The 19,887-nt window shown below is 41.9% G+C and overlaps 1 protein-coding gene across 9 annotated transcripts in view; it reads left to right on the top strand.

The window, feature by feature from the left end:
- Positions 1–19,874, top strand: part of si:ch211-272n13.3 (ankyrin repeat domain-containing protein 26) — a 28,764-nt gene extending 8,890 nt beyond the window's left edge. For 3 of the 9 annotated variants that reach the window (XM_058407452.1, XM_058407449.1, XM_058407450.1), the window contains 31 exons: positions 3–92; positions 1,266–1,324; positions 1,416–1,491; positions 1,584–1,628; positions 1,736–1,756; positions 1,882–2,187; positions 2,296–2,364; positions 2,467–2,531; positions 2,796–3,581; positions 4,401–4,642; positions 5,026–5,202; positions 5,458–5,491; positions 6,141–6,282; positions 6,470–6,683; positions 6,773–6,956; positions 7,302–7,448; positions 7,543–7,929; positions 8,101–8,682; positions 8,781–8,933; positions 9,105–9,280; positions 11,082–11,175; positions 11,530–11,556; positions 13,197–13,274; positions 14,306–14,440; positions 14,588–14,700; positions 15,361–15,505; positions 15,728–16,018; positions 16,352–16,587; positions 16,787–16,997; positions 17,753–17,798; positions 17,907–19,874. In XM_058407452.1, the coding sequence (XP_058263435.1) occupies positions 3–92; positions 1,266–1,324; positions 1,416–1,491; positions 1,584–1,628; positions 1,736–1,756; positions 1,882–2,187; positions 2,296–2,364; positions 2,467–2,531; positions 2,796–3,581; positions 4,401–4,642; positions 5,026–5,202; positions 5,458–5,491; positions 6,141–6,282; positions 6,470–6,683; positions 6,773–6,956; positions 7,302–7,448; positions 7,543–7,929; positions 8,101–8,682; positions 8,781–8,933; positions 9,105–9,280; positions 11,082–11,175; positions 11,530–11,556; positions 13,197–13,274; positions 14,306–14,440; positions 14,588–14,700; positions 15,361–15,505; positions 15,728–16,018; positions 16,352–16,587; positions 16,787–16,997; positions 17,753–17,798; positions 17,907–18,070 (5,495 nt within the window). In that variant the 3' untranslated portion in view covers positions 18,071–19,874. Of the gene's footprint in view, positions 1–2; positions 93–1,265; positions 1,325–1,415; positions 1,492–1,583; positions 1,629–1,735; positions 1,757–1,881; positions 2,188–2,295; positions 2,365–2,466; positions 2,532–2,795; positions 3,582–4,400; positions 4,643–5,025; positions 5,203–5,457; positions 5,492–6,140; positions 6,283–6,469; positions 6,684–6,772; positions 6,957–7,301; positions 7,449–7,542; positions 7,930–8,100; positions 8,683–8,780; positions 8,934–9,104; positions 9,281–11,081; positions 11,176–11,529; positions 11,557–13,196; positions 13,275–14,305; positions 14,441–14,587; positions 14,701–15,360; positions 15,506–15,727; positions 16,019–16,351; positions 16,588–16,786; positions 16,998–17,263; positions 17,322–17,752; positions 17,799–17,906 lie in introns of all 9 variants that reach the window. The other 6 variants (XR_009206458.1, XM_058407454.1, XM_058407451.1 and 3 more) reach the window with 6 other exon arrangements.
- The last annotated feature ends 13 nt before the right edge of the window (positions 19,875–19,887 follow it).

The following is a 19,887-nucleotide window of genomic DNA, read 5'->3' as shown; positions in this document are numbered from 1 at the left end:
AGCTCTGCATTATATTCCATCTTTCTTAAGAGGACCGAAGCACAGTAGTGTATTCAGGAGTGTTGCTCAGCCTGGCCGTCAGAAGGCAGTGGGTATGCCTATTAAATTGCTGCACGATGTCCTGTTTTTCACCAGGACTAAATATAGCCCATAACCCCCTGTCTTTACCATTTCACGTCACATTATGTTCTCACGTCTGTCACAGGTCTCGGTCTATAATGGTTTTTTGTGTTTCTGCATATCTGTTGTCAGTGTCTGTGTTGAACATGGTGGTCTTGCATCCTGTGGAACTGATTTATTGTTTATTAATGTCTAAGTGACAGATATCGATGCTTTAAATGATGCTATAATAGAAAAACTTTTAGAAGAACTGAGGGTCTTTATTATCGCCACACATACATTACAGCACAGTGGAATTTTTTACTTCACATATCCCAGCTGAGGAAGTTGGGGTCAGAGTGCAGGGGCAGCTATGATACAGCCCCCCTGGAGCAGAGAGGGTTAAGGGCCTTGCTCAATTGCCCAACAGTGGAGCTTGGTGGTGCTGGGGCTTGATCCCTGATCTTCCGATCAACATCCCACAGCCTTAACCACTTGAGCCCCCTAAATAGCTATATTATGCATTAAGGCTGAGTTTAAAAGACACTGGGATACACTAGCGTCTTATAGTGCTGCCACAACATATAATGAAGTAATAAACACCACTTAAATGAAAATTAGGAGTGTGACATAGGTTTGTAGTCCAAGAATAGAAAATTAGAACAACATCTAGTTTTAGCAATACTGCCCAAGTTACAGCTCGAACACCGCAAAATACTGTTGGTCATGCTGAACAACATAGATACATATAGTTCTTGGTCCAGTAGTGATCTGTTATAGATCATGTTGAAACATGCGTACAATCATGGAATCTAACACTATCAATGTTTTGTCGCAAAAGTGGTTGTTCTAGCATGTTGTAACTGACCGCAGCAGGATTTAAAACTGATACACAAAACCGAGTTTGTAGTAAAGTAAAATCAGTTACAGGAACTGTGGCTCATGCATTTGCACTAACATTCACTATGGTGCCATGCGATTTGTTGATATTAACATATATAAAGTGACTGAATTGCCTTCAGTGTGTTGCTTGCACATCACAGCTCATATGCATTAAGGAAATTGTCTTTGTGCATGCGAATGCCCAAAATGGAGCTGCTCTTGTTAAATGTGTGCTTTATTTTACTCTTAATGTGTCAAGATGTAAAATTTCTGTCCTTGTGCAGTTGTAAGGACTAGTCAGGAAGAACACGATAAGAGTGATGAAGAGAAATCAGAAAAGCAGGTAATCTTTGAGGATGCCTTTTCATTTCATTTTAATTTAGCAAGTTTCATTTGTATTCGATGTATGAATTATGCCTTTTTTGTTTTCTCAGCACAAACTGCTTCATAGAGAACCAGTAGCAATGATGAAAAAGCTACTGGAGTCCAAAGATGTTCAAAATAAGACAGGTAATAACAGTGATGTATGTTTATTTTAGCGTGCCTATATCTTGTTATTTAGACATTCCCAACAAATCTCAACGCTATGTCTTTGCTTGCAGATGTAATGGAGGAACTTGGTTTAGGAGATGTTGATGATCTTGAAGGTAATTCTGAGCTTGGTGAACTTGGCCATTTTAAACTTTCATGACATTCTTGTTCAGATTTTCTAAAGGATTCAACTTTATTTGTGTATTTCCATCTTATCTAAAAGAAAAGCAACAAATCCCAGCAGGTCAGATGCTCTGTATTTCATTCCGCTCTGAGCTTTGTAGTGTTAGGATTATTTCTTGCAGTAAACGCTATAACATGAATACCTTAACCTATAGCCGTAGATTAAAGATCTTATTCTCAACACAGATGCTTCAGACTGGGACTCAGCAAGTACCACCAGTAAAGCCAGTAAAAATCTGCCAGGTTACAAACCCGAGGAAGAGTTAGTGAGCGAAACCCTAGTGCCTCTACCAGTCGTCCAACAGCAGGAACTACGCCCATCTTATACAGAACCACAGGGAGCTGCCACAACAAGAAAGGAAGAAAGAAAAGAATCTTCCCTTCTAGGAAATCGTCCACTGCCAAGTCCACGCTCGTTCAAATCTCTGCCCCAAACCCAACCTCAAACACACATTGACAAGGAGTCCAATAAGAAACCAATAAGTGATGAAGGTGAGCAAGATCCTTTTTAAACCTATAAAACATTTCCTTCTAATATTTATATAAGATGTTTGAATAATCAGATAGCCTAAAGGTATTACATTTCAAATTGTATTGCAGACTCAGACTGGGACACAGACAACACCTCCGGTCCTACTAAGATGGCCACACCATTGCCAAACAAAAAAGGTATGTAGATCAGTTGAACATATACTGATGCCAGCTTCTCATAAACTCCACAACACTATCAGATATTTATATTGATAAATATTATTTCCTGTGATGCTCTAGTGTCACCTCCAGAGGAAGATGAAGAGAGTGATTATAGCTCAGAGGCCAATGAACATCCAGGAGAGGTGGGCAGAAATCAGAGCATACTGCACACATTTTTTTAATGCACCTGTCTCCATTATCTTTTTTATTTAGGTGTCCAAATGATATTGTTTTTGATAATCAACCATTTGTACAGTGTTGGTTGAGTGGAAACTATTTCTGAAATGCTGCTCAAGTCAAAAATATTGTGTATCCTGCAAGTCATTTTGGTTAATGTGCAGTTGTTTGGGGTTTTTTTTTTCCCCCCAATGTTAATTGTATTTCTTTGTCCACTTCTGCTGTCGAAGGAGAGAGAGACTTTAGGGGGACTTGAGGTAGATCTAAGTAGTCCATGTCAGCTTCCCCACACTGAATCCCAGGCCCCTGAGGGTCAGGTAGAAGAGAAAGAAGAGGATAACGAAAATACATCATTCCATGAGAATACCTGGGAGCAACGCTATGAGAAAATCTGGGTGGAAATTGAGAAAAAGGAAACAAAATCCCAATACAAAAACGTAGCTGCTGAGCTTAAAGAAAGATTTGGGGAGATCGAGCAGAAGGAGCGAAGAAAGAACAAAGAGACGAACGAAGAAGCCAATGAAGATGTAACAAAAGACTCGGTGATTCCTCAGGTTGCATCTGAGGAAGACTCCAGTGAGGAAGAGGAAGAATTGATAGTGCGACCCACTACACTGGCTAAGATCGTTAGACTGCTGCCTATTCCTGAGCAGAGGGAGTCTGGACAAGAGGAATCCTACTCTGAGGATCCTCCCAGTAATGATCTTGCCAAACACAAAGATATCCAGCAACATTGCTTGGAGACTCTGAATGAAACGGCTCAAGAAGCAGAAAGCAGCGCTTACGAAAGGCCTGGCTATAGTACGGACTCTTTCTCTGTTATAAGTGAAAATAAAGAGACTGACACAGGAATTCTCAAAACTCCATTTGCTATAAATCAAGAATCTTCTCAGGAAGCTGGGATTAGTCTCCTGCAGTTATTTGGGAAAGAAAAGGTTCTTCCCTCTATATCAGATGCAGTCTCTTGCAACTCAGGTGAAATGATTGAGGAGGGCCTACAGGGGTCCAGAACTGAGGTAGGGAAATGGAGAAGAAGGACATCACAGCTTTGTAGCAGTACTCTCAATGTCATATTTGTCATCTTTTCCATTTTCTTTCCTTCACTAATTCTGTAACTGTGAGCAGGACAGATTTTGTATTAGTGCTGTTTCTTTTAAATATTATAGTTAAATTTCCCCAGGTTGCCGTTGCAGCTGAACTGTTTCAGTGCTTCACGGGATACCTACATGATCGTGTATTACTAGTGATTGTAACCTCGCTAAAAGACAATAAAACAGCTGTAAATCTTTATAATGTAATTTTGTATTTGTGGCCTTTTGGAAAAACCATGATCCATGGGTGAACATTAAGTATCTACTTGTACAGCCCTATTTCCTTCCTACCTAGCAGGGTCTGAACTGCTCATGTCTTATTCCCCATCTGGCTCAAGCTGCTTAGCCATTAAAAATTAACAGCTTGATTTTTGCCCAAGTGTCAGGTTATAAAATAGCACACCACACACCTTGCGTCTTTAGGGACTCTCTTTACACTTCAGCTTTTGTATGTCAATTTCCTTCATCTACCTGAAGACCACATCTCATCTTTCCTGAGTAGTGTGTATCGTGCCTGTGTGTGTGTTTGTGCATTCACACCTCTTGTTGACGCTGTTTGGTTTTCCATCATTAGTGCTTCTTTTAAAAAGAATTTTAAAAGAAGACTTCTGTCTTGTTGAATGTTTTATATGTTTTACGTTTGTGTTTTTCTGCTTGTTTCAGTATTTGTATCATTTAAATGTTAATGTTGTACCCAAAAACTGAACCGAAATTGATGTAAACTACGCATGCTCTTGCTTTTAGAGTGGTGGGGAAAAGCCTGGTGTCATGAAAGGAGAACCTACATCCAGTGCCTTTTGTAACACTCATGGCTCTGGTAAACAAGTAGACGTTGACCAAGGAAAAGGCAAGAAAGCAGACACCAACCCAGACAAGCCAAACCCTAAACAGGAAGGGACATGTGATAGCGGATCTCATCACAAGGAAGACGCGTTAAAGAAAAGGGATCACATTTCTCCAAAATGGCCAACAAGAAGCCCAAGGAGGTAAGATTTGATAAGTTGGAAGCTGGGGTTGACATTTGGAAATGTCAATTTGTATGAGAATTCTTTCTTCGGTTTTCTGTGTGGAAAGATTTATGCATAAACATGGCTAGTCATACTCCACTTCTAGAAAATTTGTAATCTGTAACTGAGGTCAATACAAAGAATTACATTACATGCATACAAACCCTTGGTCCCTTTAGTCCCTTTAGCGATTAACAAAAAACAAATCATTTTCAACAAATCATCATTTTGTTCAGTGACCTGGCTATTGCTTTGTCGGAAACACCCTCACATGGTTATTTGCGCATCTTTGAATGATGTCTGGTGGTGGGCAGCAGAATCTTTTCACCCTCATGATGAATGTAATCCCCAACACTTAACAGGAGAACAACACAACTTGATGATGAGACGAAGAGCGCTATGGGTAGCCAGGGGAACCTGCTACATGTTCCTGCCCCAAAGCAGTCTAGAGATCCATGCCCTGTGAATCATCGTAATGGAGGCCCCCTGTCTGTGTTTGATGATAGTACTTTAAGTGAGGTGTCAGAAGATGAAGGAAGGTACATATGCAGTATGCCATTCTTTTCATATGATTTGGACTTTCTGACTTGCTCATTATGCACTCAAATATCAGACACTACTAAAATGCGTCTGTTTCGGATGCCATATACATGCGTGTATACAGTATAGATACTGCATTGTACCATTTCTAGATCGTGCAACCCAGGCTGTCCCTGGATATCATTGTCGTTTTATGTTAACAGATTATTTGGCTAAAAACAATTTTTGCATTGTCTTTTGTTGATTTTGTGTAGGTCTCCATCTTCATCGCATAGGGCTGAGAAAAAGGTATGGTTGTGTGTTAAATTTATAATCACTATATAATATATACTGATCAGACATAACATTATGAACACTGCCAGGTGAAGGTAATAACACTGATGATCTCCTCATCATGGCACCTGTTAGTGGGTGGGATATATTAGGCAGCAAGTGAACATTTTGTTCTCAAAGTTGATGTGTTAGAAGCAGGAAAAATGGGCAAGCGTAAGGATTTGAGCGAATTTGACAAGGGCCAAATTGTGATGGCTAGACCACTGGATCAGAGCATGTCCAAAACTGCAACTCTTGTGGGGGGTTCCCAGTCTGCAGTGGTCAGTATCTATCAAAAGAGTTCCAAGTAATGAACAGTGGTGAACCGGCGATAGGGTCATGGACGGCCGAGGCTGTCCCGTGTGATCCGATCCAACAGACGAGCTACTGTTGCTCAAATTGCTGTAGAAGTGAATGCTGGCTCTGATAGAAATGTGTCGGAATACATAGTGCAGGATGGGTCAGGGCTGTTTTGGCAGCAAAAGGGGGACCAACACAATATCAGACAGGTGGTCATAATGTTATGCCAGGTCAGTGTGCGTGTATATACACACATACATGTATATAAATAAATAATAGACACAGTATTTAGATGTACTTTAAACCAAAATGTTTATATGTCCAGAACGATGGAGATTTGGAAATGGCAGATGACTTTGAAGACCTCACACAGTCTTCTGACACAGCTACTGAGGAGCTGGAGTCTGCTACATCAGGGTACTATAATGCCTCTCTGCTCATCAAGCAGCTGGACACCAGCTCTATAGGTAAGCTGGGCTTATACATTTTCATACATTTCATTAGACACTATATCGAAGACTGCCAATTAGAGCAATAAATATTTTCTGATTCATTTCGCAAGGAGACTGATAATTTCGCAAGATGCACCTTATTCAGGGAGGCTGGTGTTAATGGAAATTGATTCTTAATTGTCTTTTCTGCCTGTCTTTGTAGATTCAGTGAGCATGGTGAAGTTGCAAAACATGTTCCATGAATATGAGCGCACCATCCAGAAGGACCGCAACAGATACAAACGACTGGCTGATAAGGTTTGTCAGCTGGAACAGGAGCGGAACGAGCTCAAACTCTTGCTGGAGGAGAGCAGAGAGAACAAGTCCATCCTGGAGCACCTCCGGTTAGACCTAGAGACAGACCTCAACAACCTCAAGTGAGTTTTGTCTTTGACGTGGTCACAAGAAACATGGCCGATTTGTTTCCCCAAAGTGTTTGAGCTTAACTTTGTGCTTTCCACTGTAGGTTTTTGCTGAAGCAGGAACAGGAGAAGCACCAGAGTGCATCTATGCTGTATGAGAAGACCCGGGAACAGCTGTTTAGGAAAGAGGAGCAGCACCGGGAGGAGGCAGAGGAGAGGGAGAAAGTGGAGCTCAAAATGAGGAACCTGGAACTAGAAATTAGGGCCCTAGTGAACAACATGAAGCAGGTAATCATCTATGACACTGCTAAAGTTGGATTGAGACCAAATTTGATGCTAAATTATATTCTTTTTTTTTATTAATCAAATATGTTGCTTATTATTGGCTTACCAGTCAGTTTGAGCATTTAAACTATTTTGTATATGTTTGTATAGCTAGTGATGTTTAGTTTCACTGGACTTACACTGCCCTACTCAGATGTAACTTCAAGAGAAGTTTTGGAGAACATTTGAGTCAAGAGAAGGCAAAGTCAGAAGAAAACTTGGCCTACTGTTAAAATTATCATAATATTTTTGCATAATTAAAATTGAATGAGCTGTAATTTACTTTCTCTAATGTGGTATGTGGCATAGTTGGAGGAAGACAGGAATGAAACCCAGCGTCTTTTGGCCCATGAGAAAAATGCTCGAGCTTTGCAGGAGGATCTGCTGAGAAGTCACCTGCGCAAACAACAGGACATTGAGGAGAAGAACGTCAGGAACCTCACCAAGAGCAATGAGGTAACGGTCAAACTATATAAATCTGATGCTGGACACCTGGAGTCGTGATGGACACATTTATTATTGTAAGCCTACATTAACATGTCTTGTCCAGGCCACATCCCCACTGACTGAAGCCACTGAGCATGAGAGGGAGCTGCAGCAGCAGGTCTGCACTTTGCAGGAGGAGTTAAGTTCAGTGCGGGCTGAGCTTGAGCACATTCGGTCCCTCAGCCAGCAAGAGGAGAGCAGATTGGTTGATGAGAGAGACGCACTGCGGGAGAGACTGGAGGATGCTCGACGCGACCTAAAGCTAAATGATGAGACTCTAGCCCAGACTGTCTTCCAGTACAACGGGCAGATGAGCACCCTGAAGTCAGAGTGCACACTGCTCAGCACCAAACTGGAGCATGAGAGGCAGGCGAGGCAACAACTGGAGGCTGAGGCAGAGACCAGCAAAACCCGGCTCCAGGTAGCACTGCAGGAGACTGACAGGTGTCAGGTGAGCTGTTTGTGCTTTTGAAATAGGATGTTTAAAGTGTTTATTTTCTCTCTTTTAGTGTTGTAATTGTCTCATGGCGGTTTTATATATGTTGCACCCATAATCAGCACATTGAGTTTAGTTTTGTGTTAGTACTGCTGTTTGCTAACTGTACTCCTCTACTCCTGTCAGGCGGCACGTACAGAGACAGAGCGTACCCTGCAACGTGAGCGTGAACAACATCAGCGATCTGAAGAGAAGTGGACATCGGAATCCAGCTCGCAGCGTGACACCGTCCAGTCACTTTCTCAGAAGCTGAGTGAGGCTGAGGCTCGTGCTAACAGCCTGGAGAATGAGTGGCACAGAGCCACTATGAGTGTGGCTGAGAAGAGTGCTCTGCTGGAGACGGCAGCTCGCGAACGTGAACAGGCTCGTGCGCGACTTGAGGAGCTAGAGGGGATGCTGCAGAGTGAGCGCGATCGGGTGAGCCGTGCCACTGCCAGACATGATGCCATGCAGGAGAGGCTGGCACAGGCACAGAGCGAGGGTGCCTTGCTTAGGCAGCAGTTGGAGGAGGCACAAAACAGAGGCACAGCCAAGGAGCAGGCTGTTACAAACGCACAGGAGTGCTTCACTCAAGCTCTCAACCAGCTGCGTGCCAACGGTGAGGAGAGAGTACAGCTGGTTGAAGAGAGGAGCAAGGAGCTGGCAACCAAAAATGCAGAGCTCAGAGAACAAAACTACAGACTGGAGCAAGAGAAAGCTGATAGAGAGGTGGGCATGGTATAAAATTATTCAGATGAGTTGGTTCTGTTAGAACATTTACAGTCATTTATATAAAGAGCTGTGATGTACTGTTGTCCCCATGGTAGAGTACTCTGAGGCAGCTTCAACAGGAGCTGGCCGACTCTCTAAAGAAGCTGGCCATGTGTGAGGCATCACTAGAGGTGAACACTCGGTACCGCAGCGACCTGGAGGAAGAGAAAGCACGCAATCAGAAAGACATAGACAGACTCAAGGGAAAGGTGTCCAAAGATGTCCCATTTTCTAATAACGTCATGTTATGTAATGATTGAGGCATGGATGTTGTAGCCTAAATTGAATTTCAATTAAATAGTCAAGTACAGCTACTCAAGCAATACTTAGGTAGACCAAGTGTTGGGAAGTGAGCCTTCTTTTTTTTTTTTTAACTCCAGCTTCAGGAGAGTGAGGAGAACAACCTTCAGGTGGAAAGACGCATTAACACTTTGATGGGCACTTTGGAGGAGAAGGAGCGAGACCTCATCAGCACTGGTCAGAAACTCCAGGAGGTGCTCGCTGCTACATCACGTTCAGAGCAAACCACTAAACAGCTAGAGGAGGCAATGCAGAGGTATTTAAAAATGCAATGTCTGATGTGATTCTTTATGTACAATATTGCTGAATTATTGTTTTTTCATGGTTTTTGTAATAAGTAAATGTAGGTCCATAGTTTTTTTTTTTTTTTTTTCTGAAAATCACAACCTACCATCATAGTTTGTCATGATTGATTGGTGACTTGATTTGATTGTGTTTAATTCACTTTTTAACTTGGACCTAATGTACACGACTCACAAAAAGTTAAGGATATTTGGCTTTTGGGTGAAATTTATGGAAAATGTAAAAAGTTCATGCTACAGTGATATTATATCATGAAAGTAGGGCATTTAAGTAGAAGCCTGCAATGGTGATTTCCTCATCTCAAACAATTTATTGAAACAAAAGTCAACAACAGTGGTGGGTATACCACAACAAAAAATGTCAATGTCTCAATAATTTGTCATGTGCCCTTGACCATCAATTACAGCTTGACAACGATGTCTCATGCTGTTCACGAGTCGACTTATTGTCTGCTGAGGCAAGGCATTCCACTCTTCTTGAAGGGCGGCCCTCAGGTCATTGAGGTTCTGGGGTGCAGGGTTACGAGCCTCTACACGGCGACTCAGCTGATCCCATAGGTTTTCTATGGGATTCAGGTCTGGAGAAAGTGCAGGCCACTCCATTTGAGGTACCCCAGTCTCCAGCAGCCGTTCCCTAATGATGCGACCTCGATGAGCTGGAGCATTGTCGTCCATGAAGATGAAATTAGGCCCGTGTTGTTCATGCAGGGGCACAATGACTGGATTAATGATGTTATTCAGGTAGTATTGGCTTGTCACTGTACCATTCACAAGATGTAGGGCAGTTCTGTATTGAGTAGACACACCTGCCCAGACTGTAACACCACCACCAAAGGCTCGTCTGGTGACAACAGTGGCTGATGCATAGCGCTCTCCTTGACGTCTCCAACATCGTTGGTGGCCATCATTTCTGCTCAACGTGAATCGACTTTCATCAGAGAACAGCACTGAGGCCCACTGGTCCCTCGTCCAGCGTAAATGCTCTCTGGCCCATTCAAGACAATGATGCCTGTGCCTGGTGGTGTGGTCAGGTTGTCTAGCACACAGACCATGCTGATGTAAACGTTTCAATTGGTCTGACGTGACACTTGGGTGCCTCTCACCTCCCTTAAATGTGCCTGGAGTTGAATGGCATTCATCATCCGGTTCCGCAGGGCACTGTTCACAATGAAGCGGTCATCAACGTGGGATGTGGCCAAAGGACGTCCACTTCTATGCCTTTCTGTGACTCTTCCAGTCTCTCTGTATCTCTGTCGCAACCTGCTGATGACACTCTGTGATACTCTAAGCTCAGTGGCCACTTCCCTCTGAGAACATCCTGTTTGAAGCCTCACAATGGTGAGGTACTGTTGATCAATTGTTAGGTGTTGTCTTGGTCTCATGATGTCAAAATGTGAACAGCACGATGAAGAGGACTGTTTAAATACCAATTCTAATTGAACCAGAAAATGTATTGGTCGATTTATGGATCAAACACCAGTTGTGAATTTTGCCATTAAGCACCTTGTTAGAGAACAGCAAGTTATGCAAAAAGTACTGAAAAGTGTAGAGAAGGTCAAATTAAGTTCACCTGTAAAGGTTATAGTGCATTTTAGGTGCATCCTGAAATTTCACCCGAAAGCTGAATATCCTTAACTTTTTGTGAGTAGTGTATTCTATATAATGTTCAGAAATAAAAAAATCTGTCTCCAATAAATAGCCAATATATTGTTGTATATAATTTAAATAACGAACCCAAACGCCTGTGTTCTTTAGATTGGAGATTGAGAATGCCAGACTAGAGGCAACAGTAAAACAACAGAATAACCGCATTGAAATACTCCAGAAAGAAGCTCAGGAAGCCACTGCTGTAAGTACAGAATATTTTATGGATTATTATTATGTAGTTAAGCTTACTGATTAAATTACTTTTTAGTTTCTTCCATTGTGTTCTGTTTATAAGAGAAAGTGAACAAATATCGATTATTATATGATCAAAAGAGGGAACTCTAACATTTAATAATCTGCATGTCTCTTTATTTGTATCATGCCTCACCAGGGGTATTAAACCCTAGTTCTGAGTCCCCAACACTGCTACAGTGATCCTCTGTCAAACATTAAAACCTCACTGCATTTATATCTCATCGGTCATGTCATATATTCTCATCTGCATGATGTGTTTCATGCGTGCTTCGAACTGATAATATAAGTGTTCTTTTCACAGCTGACCGATTCTTCACCAGGAGGAGGGGTTGGTATTTTACATGTAGCTCTGAAGCTAACTGCCCCAATCTCTGAGTTCTTGAACAACCAAATTACTAGTTGTCCATATACATCCCAAGCCGACGTACAAAACTTTACGCCGGTGGTTTCCAGCTCCATCCAGTAAAATGACTGTTGAGCGGCTGTGCAGGATGCCAGAGAATATTTACATTTCATTTGGCTGAACTAGATGGTATTATATCTCTGATGGAATTAGAGCTCTTTTATCCATATGAAAGCATTTGTAGCATCTTGGACATTATTTAATTTCAAACTAAGTATGCTGGACTGCAAAAGGTTAAATAACAAATATCTGGCTGTCCAATTTCTAGGGTGAAAAATGTTCAAGTGCCCATTTGTATAAGACAGAACGACACTGTTCAAAAAGTTTAAGGGAACACTTAATCATCACAGTATAATACGAAGTCAGTTACATTTCAGGGATGTCAATCTGTCCAGTTAGGAAGCAAATGTAATTGTGAATCAGTTTCACCTGCTTTGATGTAAATAAAAGTGACAACAGGTGCACTGGAGAAGCAACAGCAATATAAACCCCAAAAAGGGAATGGGTTTTGGAGGTGTTGGCTACAGACAATTGCTCTCTCCTTATCTTTCCTTCCTCTAGTTTTGTGCATTGTTAGGGTCCTTGTAGCATAAGGCAGTACCTTCAACCCAATCAGGCTGTACGAGAAAATTCAGCTGCTACAGGATGGCAGGTTCAGGAAGTCATGACAGAAATACCAGGAAATTGATCGTTATATAAGGAGAGCTATACAGGCCCGTAGAAGGGCAACAACCCAGCAGCAGGACAATTATTTACTCCTTTGTGCGAGAGGAGGAGCACTGCCAGAGCCTTACAAAATGACCTCCACCAGGCTACTGATGTGCATATTTCTGACCAAACTGTCAGAGCCCATCATCCTAAAGTGGAACCTAGTGGAGGTTTGCACATATCCTTGGAGACCTCCATGTGGTAGCCAACGGTACCCTTACTGCTGTTAGGTACTGGGATGAAATCCTCAGGGCATTTCTCGGACATTTTGCTGGGGCAGTGGGTTCATGCCTCATGTGGCCAGTGAGGCATGAACCTCAGCATTCATGCTAGTAAATGACCAACACATTCCCCAAACCTGAATCCAATTTAGAACCTCTTTTGGTTCAGTGTTGTTCTCAACGAATTTATAAAATTGAAATTTGAGTATTTCATTCATCCAGGTCAAATGTATAATTTAGGTTTTCCCTTCATTTTTTTGAGCAGTGTATATTGTATATAAATATTATTATAAAGTGATACATATCTGTAAAGTATACCATCAGTGGCGTTTCCAGTGCATTACACAAAATATCAAGACAATTCCTGTCATGGGCCTTATTTGAATAATTAGTTGGGGTGTTTATGGACATTTTCTGTTCTTGGTGGTGGTTTTTCTATTGGTTTCATTTGGATGAGCTTGCGTTTACATGTAACCTCTGCTGCATTTATGGTTCTTGGGGATCAGAACTGCGTATTAGTGTTGGTTTGTCATAAAAGATAGTTCTGCATGAAGTGTGTTGCTGTTTGTTTGAAGCTTTCAAAGAACTCTTCATCTTGCTATGGAAGTGCCTCACATTTGCATTACATTTTCACAGGTACGGAACCAGCTGGAGAATTTAGTCACAAATTTGCAAAGCAGCAAGATGAATCTAGAGGATCAGCTCAATCGAGAGGTGCCACTTTTTGTTCTATTCAATGTGATTAGTAGTGACCAAGAGTAAGATCAGTTACAGTTATACACTATCTTGATAAAAGTTTTGGGACACCCCTCCAAATCATGTTTTTCATGTTTTTGGTTGGGCTTGGCCTTTTAGTTCTAGTGAAAGGAACTCTTAATGCTTCAGCATACCAAGACATTGTGGACAGAAATTTCATTTCATGCTCCCAACATTGTGGGAACAGTTTGGGGATGACCCCTTCCTGTTCCAACATGACTGCACACCAGTGCACAAATCAAGGTCCATAAAGACATGGATGAGAGAGTTTGGTGTGGAGGAACTTGACTGGCCTGCACAGAATCCTGACCTCAACCCGACAGAACACCTTTGGGATGAATTGGAGCGGAGACTCTGAGGCATTTCAAAACTAGGATGCCTGCCTTTACATGCACATGAATGTAATATGGAGTTGTCCCGCCCTTTGCAGCTATAACAGCTTCAACTCTTCTGGAAAGGCTTTCCACAAGGTTTAGGAGTGTGTTTAAGGGAAATTTTGTGCATTCCTCTAGAAGTGCATTTGTGAGGTCAGGCACTGATGCTGGACGCAAAGGCTTGACTAATTCATCCCAAGTATGTTCTGTCTGGTTGAGATCAGGACTCTGTGAAGTTCCTCTTCACCAAACTCTCTCATCCATGTCTTTATGGATAATGCTTCGTGCACTGGTGTGCAGTCATCTTGGAACAGGAAGGGGTCATCCCCAAACTTTTCACAATATAGTGTATATTAAGCTTTGAGTTTGCTAGATGTTAGCTTACGTGCATAAATAAAAAGTGCTGCAGATCCTACAAACTAGAGATGACCGAACCATTTACTACTTAATTACAAATTTGAATGTGATTAATTTAGAAACCCATTGGGTAGACCAGTAGACTCTTCGTAACAAATCATACCCGTCTAATTCACTTATTGTTAAGGACATACAATTGTGTAAATAGGCTGGTAAATGCAATACCTTAGATTAGACTGATACTGGTTCTTCTCTTAGGTACAGAAGCAGAGTATGCTTTCTCACAATGCCCATGACTCTCAGGCCCTCTGGGAAGAGGAGCTGAAGAATCGGACAAGGTTCGGTCTCCGACTGGCTGAACTGGAGAAAGAGAAAGGAGAGCTCAGCAATCAGGTCATTGTAGTTTATGTCAAATTATTTGTAAAAGAAAAAAAAAACATACAATGTAGAGTAAGGCTATGTGAACATGATCGCTGTGGATTTATAGGTAATTTCCATAATCTTTGCTGGTTTTGCACCACTGTGCTCTGTGTATTCCAGATGGAGCTTGAAAAGAAGAAAGCCAAAAAGATAGCAGAGCAGAAAAAGGCACTGGATGCCCGACTGGACCAAGAGATGAAGAGAAACACTGAACTTCAGAAAGAAATGTACAGGTGAAGCTTGTCTGCCTTGCCTACATTACTGAGAGACCCAGCTGTTTATGTTAAGACCATGCTAAAGCATAGACTATGTTATAGTACTTTGCCTGCTTGTGGATACCCCAGTGAACAGTGCTTTTATTAGCTAGCATGGCACGATTAGTGATGTAAATGGAACTGGTTTGGTCAAATACTTATTTTTTATAGTAGGGCATATAGACACATGGTTATCTATATCTGTCCTACAAAAGCAAAATGGCAGTAGCACTGACTAAGAAAAATGGCTTCAGAGTTTTACAGTGCATACTAGCAAACCTCTGATTTCTAACTGTAGCCAATGAAACCTATGGTGTTGTATAATATCCATGGAAGTTGAAGATGAATTCCAAGTCAAACTGCATTAACTGCAGCCAGAGCTCCTCGGAAACTATGACAAAACATAGTGACCACTTAGTGTGGTCTGGATTTGTGTTGAATTTTGTAGTTTCTTGAGCTTTGTCTTCACGTTTTTTAAAATGAGTGAGGTTTTGTAGAGTATAGTCCAGTATCTTGGACCTCAAACCTACTTCATAAATCATTCGGAACCATTTTATTGTGGTCAGGTCACCCGCAGTCACACACTCATTCACACACAGGTAATTTAGCACAGCCAATTTAACTACCTCGTGTGTGCAGATTGCGGACTCTGGTGAAAACTGCTAAGAAGAAGCTGCGGGAGCAGGATGGAGGAGAGCTGGGTTCTCCTCTGGGCAGTCTGCGAGGAGAGCTGTCCTATAGACAGAATGAGACAGAGGGAGCCATCAGCAGGATGAAGATAAAGGTATGTCTCCATGTACAAAGCTGTTTATGTTCAAAGATAGGCATTATATATCTTAAAGATATTGTATTTGGCTATTCCTACCATGTAGCTGACCAACAACTCATCAAATCTTGAACCCTTTTCTTTTTTTCTGATTATTTATTAGTCTTCCTGAACCACACTCGTACCAGGTATCTTAGTTATCTGAATCCCTCTGTCTCCTCCCTCCCTGGATCTCTACAGGTGGATGAGCTACAAGTGCAGTTGGAACGGGAGGCGTCACGCTGCTCTAAGCTGGAAAACACAAACCGGGAGCTGAAGGAGCAGCTCAGCTCTCTGAAGAGCCTGGGTCGCAGTCACGAGCGTCTGGAGCGCAGTAAGCAGCAACTGGAGGAGGAGGTGACAGGTCTACGCAGGAGGGTGGAGGCCGGGGTCATGGACCAGAGCCAGGCCGAACAATTCCGCAGGGAGACTGAGGAGAGAGCCAGACAGGAAATCCGCCATAAACTAGATGAGATCAACCTCTTCCTGCAGGTATGACTAAAACAGGAATACGGCAAAGCTTATTATGAGCAAGGCTTTTAGAAAAGGTGTTCATTGCGATGTAATAACATTTCTTGATTGATGATTATATTTATTGTAGAACTCTGAGTAAATTAAAATACCTAAGACAACCTGACCCGTTATAATGGGACAGCTGATTTCTTGACAGCGTGTAAGATACTGATCTCCATTTAGCACTGTTGCTTCCAGAATGAAATAAAATGCTAGAGCAGTATTTTAAAATGTCATCACAATAGGTTGTAGAACTGATTATCAGGTCAGGATTGTCATAGTCGGGTATAGTGACGTGTTATCTGTTTGCAGACACAGGCAGCGTCTCAGGAAGCTCTAGAGCAGATGAAGGCTGCAAATGAGGCAAGTCAGAGAGCTGAGCTGGAGCAGCGCATTAAGGAGCTGGAGGCTGAACTGAACCGCACACACACCACCCAGCAGGATTGTCTTGTGCAGAGAGATTCCAGCCGCACCGAGCTCGAGCGGTACAAACAACTCTACACTGATGAGCTGAGACTCCGGAAGAGCCTGGCTAGTAAGCTAGAGAGGTGAGCCACACGCAAGTTAGAAGGAGGTTACTTTTTCTTGGAAAGCTAAACCAAATATTGTGATTTTGATCTGGCTAGTCATACCTCTTACAGTGCCGGACAGTTCTGGTCTTTAAATGCATTGCCACATTGCTATTGTGTACTGCTGTCACTTATCTGCATTGTGACATTTCTTCACTGTTATCGTTTTTCTTTTCAGGTCTAACGAGCGGCTAGCGGAGGCCAACACGAAGCTACTGAGTGAGAGGCAGCACAGCAAGTCTCTCCTCAGCAGCAGTATAATTAACGGAAGTCTAGGAGGACCGGCGCTGGACGCACATCCCTCTCTGGGCCGCCTGGGTTTGGGTCCATCTCTGCTTAGCCCTGTGGGGGAACAACACACCAACCGTGTGGAGGCCTACCTGGCAAAGGTAAGCTGGAGCAGACTCGAGTCAGTGTTCAGCAGTTGTGGGTTTTAGATTTAAAACATTTTCAGTGGCACAATTTAAAGTAAGGAATTAGGTAGCTATCAAATATCAGGCATCTCCACTCTTCAGCAAGTAAAGCTTTTCACTTCTTCCTACATAACACTTCTTCCACTTTTCCTCCCGGTTCTATTTCTATCCCTCCTTCATTTTTTTTTCTGGTTTCCTGTAGACTGTGCACGCATAACCTTTTCTGTTTCTTACTTCTTCAGCTCCTAGCTCAAAAGTCTGTCTCTCACCTCTCCTCTCTTCAGCCTGATTCATAAGCAGGTGTGTAGTTGGGTGTAACTCACTGCTGCTAAAAGTATGGCATTGCTTTCAAATGAGTTATTCACTAATCCAAAATGTACAGTACCTGTTATACTTGACAGAATTGTTTAATGTCTTTTCATCATTTTTGTACCGAGCATGGATCGTGACATCAAATGTACTGCATCATTTCCATTCCATGCATTCATTTCATTGTAGTGTGCATTTTAGGATTTAATCTAAATCTTATTTAAATCAATGCTGAACACAGGAAATCCATTGACCCTTCATCTATAGATTATAATATGGTAGTGTTGCTGCAAGCTTATCAAAGCTTATTATTTTCAAAGCAAGCAAACTTTCAGCCTGCGCTTTTGCCCTATATCATGAGGTCTGCAAAATAAAAGCAGCAGCTACAGTAATAATCACTTTTATCCAACTGTCCTATGTAGATGCAGTCTGAACTGGAGAAAAACATATCAAAGGAGCTGGACTATGGTGAGTATTTCTGTTTATGTACAGTAGAGAACATAATACAAGTGAACAATTCATTTATGACTTTAAAGTTCTGCTGAAACATCTGTAATAATGGTTTCTTACCATCAGGCACGAGCGAGCTAGAGGGTGCCTCTACCCGGATGTCTCCTGTGGGTTCTGCTTGCGGATCCCAGAAGAATCTCAACTCAAATCTGATTGTGGATCATCAGGACCCACTGAGCAGAGCCACACAACAGTACCTGGAGGTTCTCAAAAAGAACTACATGATCTGAAACACTAGAATAAGTCAGTGGGACCAAGTCCTTAGCACAATAAATATGACTGAAAAATGGTTTGTTATATTATTTTTTTTATAAAGTAAATCGGAATTGGGTGTGGAAAGAAAACCACTGTTATCACTTCATCTTAATGGTTATAATATTCTAGTGCTGTAAAATTCCCTTTACAGCCTTTAATGTACAACTTCTCCTGGTGGTACTGGGCTTGAATAATCTGTTGTGAATCTTCATTGAAGTATTGCACTGGTACTGGTGTCATTCGCTGCAAGAACTACCTTTGGTTCTGTGCAAACATAATGGATTAAAGGTTGCAAATAAGCTTTACTCACTTCATGCAGGTAGACATGATGCATTATATTGCCAAAAGTTTTGGGAAACCCCTCCAAATCATTGAATTCGGATGCATATGGAGTCGACCCACCCTTTGCAGCTATAACAGCTTCAACTCTTCTGGGAAGGCTTTCCACAAGGTTTAGGAGTGTGTTTATGGGAATTTTTGACCATTCCTCTAGAAGTGCATGTGTGAGGTCAGGCACTGATGTTGGACAAGAAGGCCTGGCTCACAGTCTTCACTCTAATTCATCCCAAAGGTGTTCTATCGGGTTGAGGTCCGGACTCTGTCCACACCAAACTCACTCATCCATGTATTTATGGACCTTGCTTTGTGCACTGGTGTGCAGTCATGTTGGAACAGGAAGGGGTCATCCCCAAACTGTTCCCAAAGTTGGGAGCATGAAATTGTGCAAAATGTCTTGGTATACTGAAGCATTAAGAGTTCCTTTCATTGGAACAAAGGGGCCAAAGTTAACACCTGAATTCAATAATTTCGAGGGGTGTCTCAAAACATTTGACAAGTAGCGCATGTCAGAGACTAGAGAAACAAAGATGTAAGCCAGACAGGAAAAAGAGGGATATAAATAAAGGACAGTTGTGTCTGCCACAAGCCTTCAGGAAAAATTATACATAACACTATTACAACAGCACAAAAAAAATGGCCAAAGCCTAAACACTAACACTCCAATATTTTATTTGTATTACTATTTTTTATCTATAATGCATTGACAATGCACTTTGTACCTCAGATACTCAGGAGAAAGAAAAACTTTTTAAAACGATTAAGTGGCAGTGAAAGAGCTAGAGCTTTTATGTAATAAATGGGTACGTGTAGAGTGCTGCTACATTTTTATGCCTGTTACAGCTTCATGGTATTTTGAATGCACACTGATAGCAGTTTATATTTGTACATACTGTTTTGGAAGCATTTTAGTACCATGAATATTATTGCCAATTAATCTTGACGGTATGGTTTGTGCTCTAGTGCAATAAATTGGGTCGATTTTTTTCTTATTTCTGAGGAGAAAACATTTGATTGGTTTATTTTAATGGTTAATGGTTCTTATAGGGGCAGCATGGTGGCTTAGTGGTTAGCACCATTGCCTCACATTCTAAATTGCCCATAGGAGTGAGTGTGTGTGGTTGTCTGTCTATATGTGTGGCCCTGTGATGGACTGGTGACCTGTCCAGGGTGTACCCCTGCCTTTTGCCCAATGTGTGCTGGGATAGGCTCCAGCAGCCCCCCCGTGACCCTAATTAGGAACAAAGCGGGTATAGAAAATGGATGGATCTTCTATTTTGAGACAAAATTAGAATATGACCTAGTGGCTCATCATTGTAGCACTGCATCATGCGGTTTTGTACGGTACAGCGGTTTAATGTGGCGTGCTTTTTGTGTCCATTTGAAGCATTTCAGTATTGCCATGTTTTTAAAAACTGAAAAATTAAATGAAATGGTCTGAAACACAGTCCCACTT

Source organism: Hemibagrus wyckioides, linkage group LG14 (assembly GCF_019097595.1).
Source record: "Hemibagrus wyckioides isolate EC202008001 linkage group LG14, SWU_Hwy_1.0, whole genome shotgun sequence".
In the NCBI taxonomy this organism is placed as follows: Eukaryota; Metazoa; Chordata; class Actinopteri; order Siluriformes; family Bagridae; genus Hemibagrus; species Hemibagrus wyckioides.
This window is presented reverse-complemented; position numbering and strand designations above follow the sequence as displayed.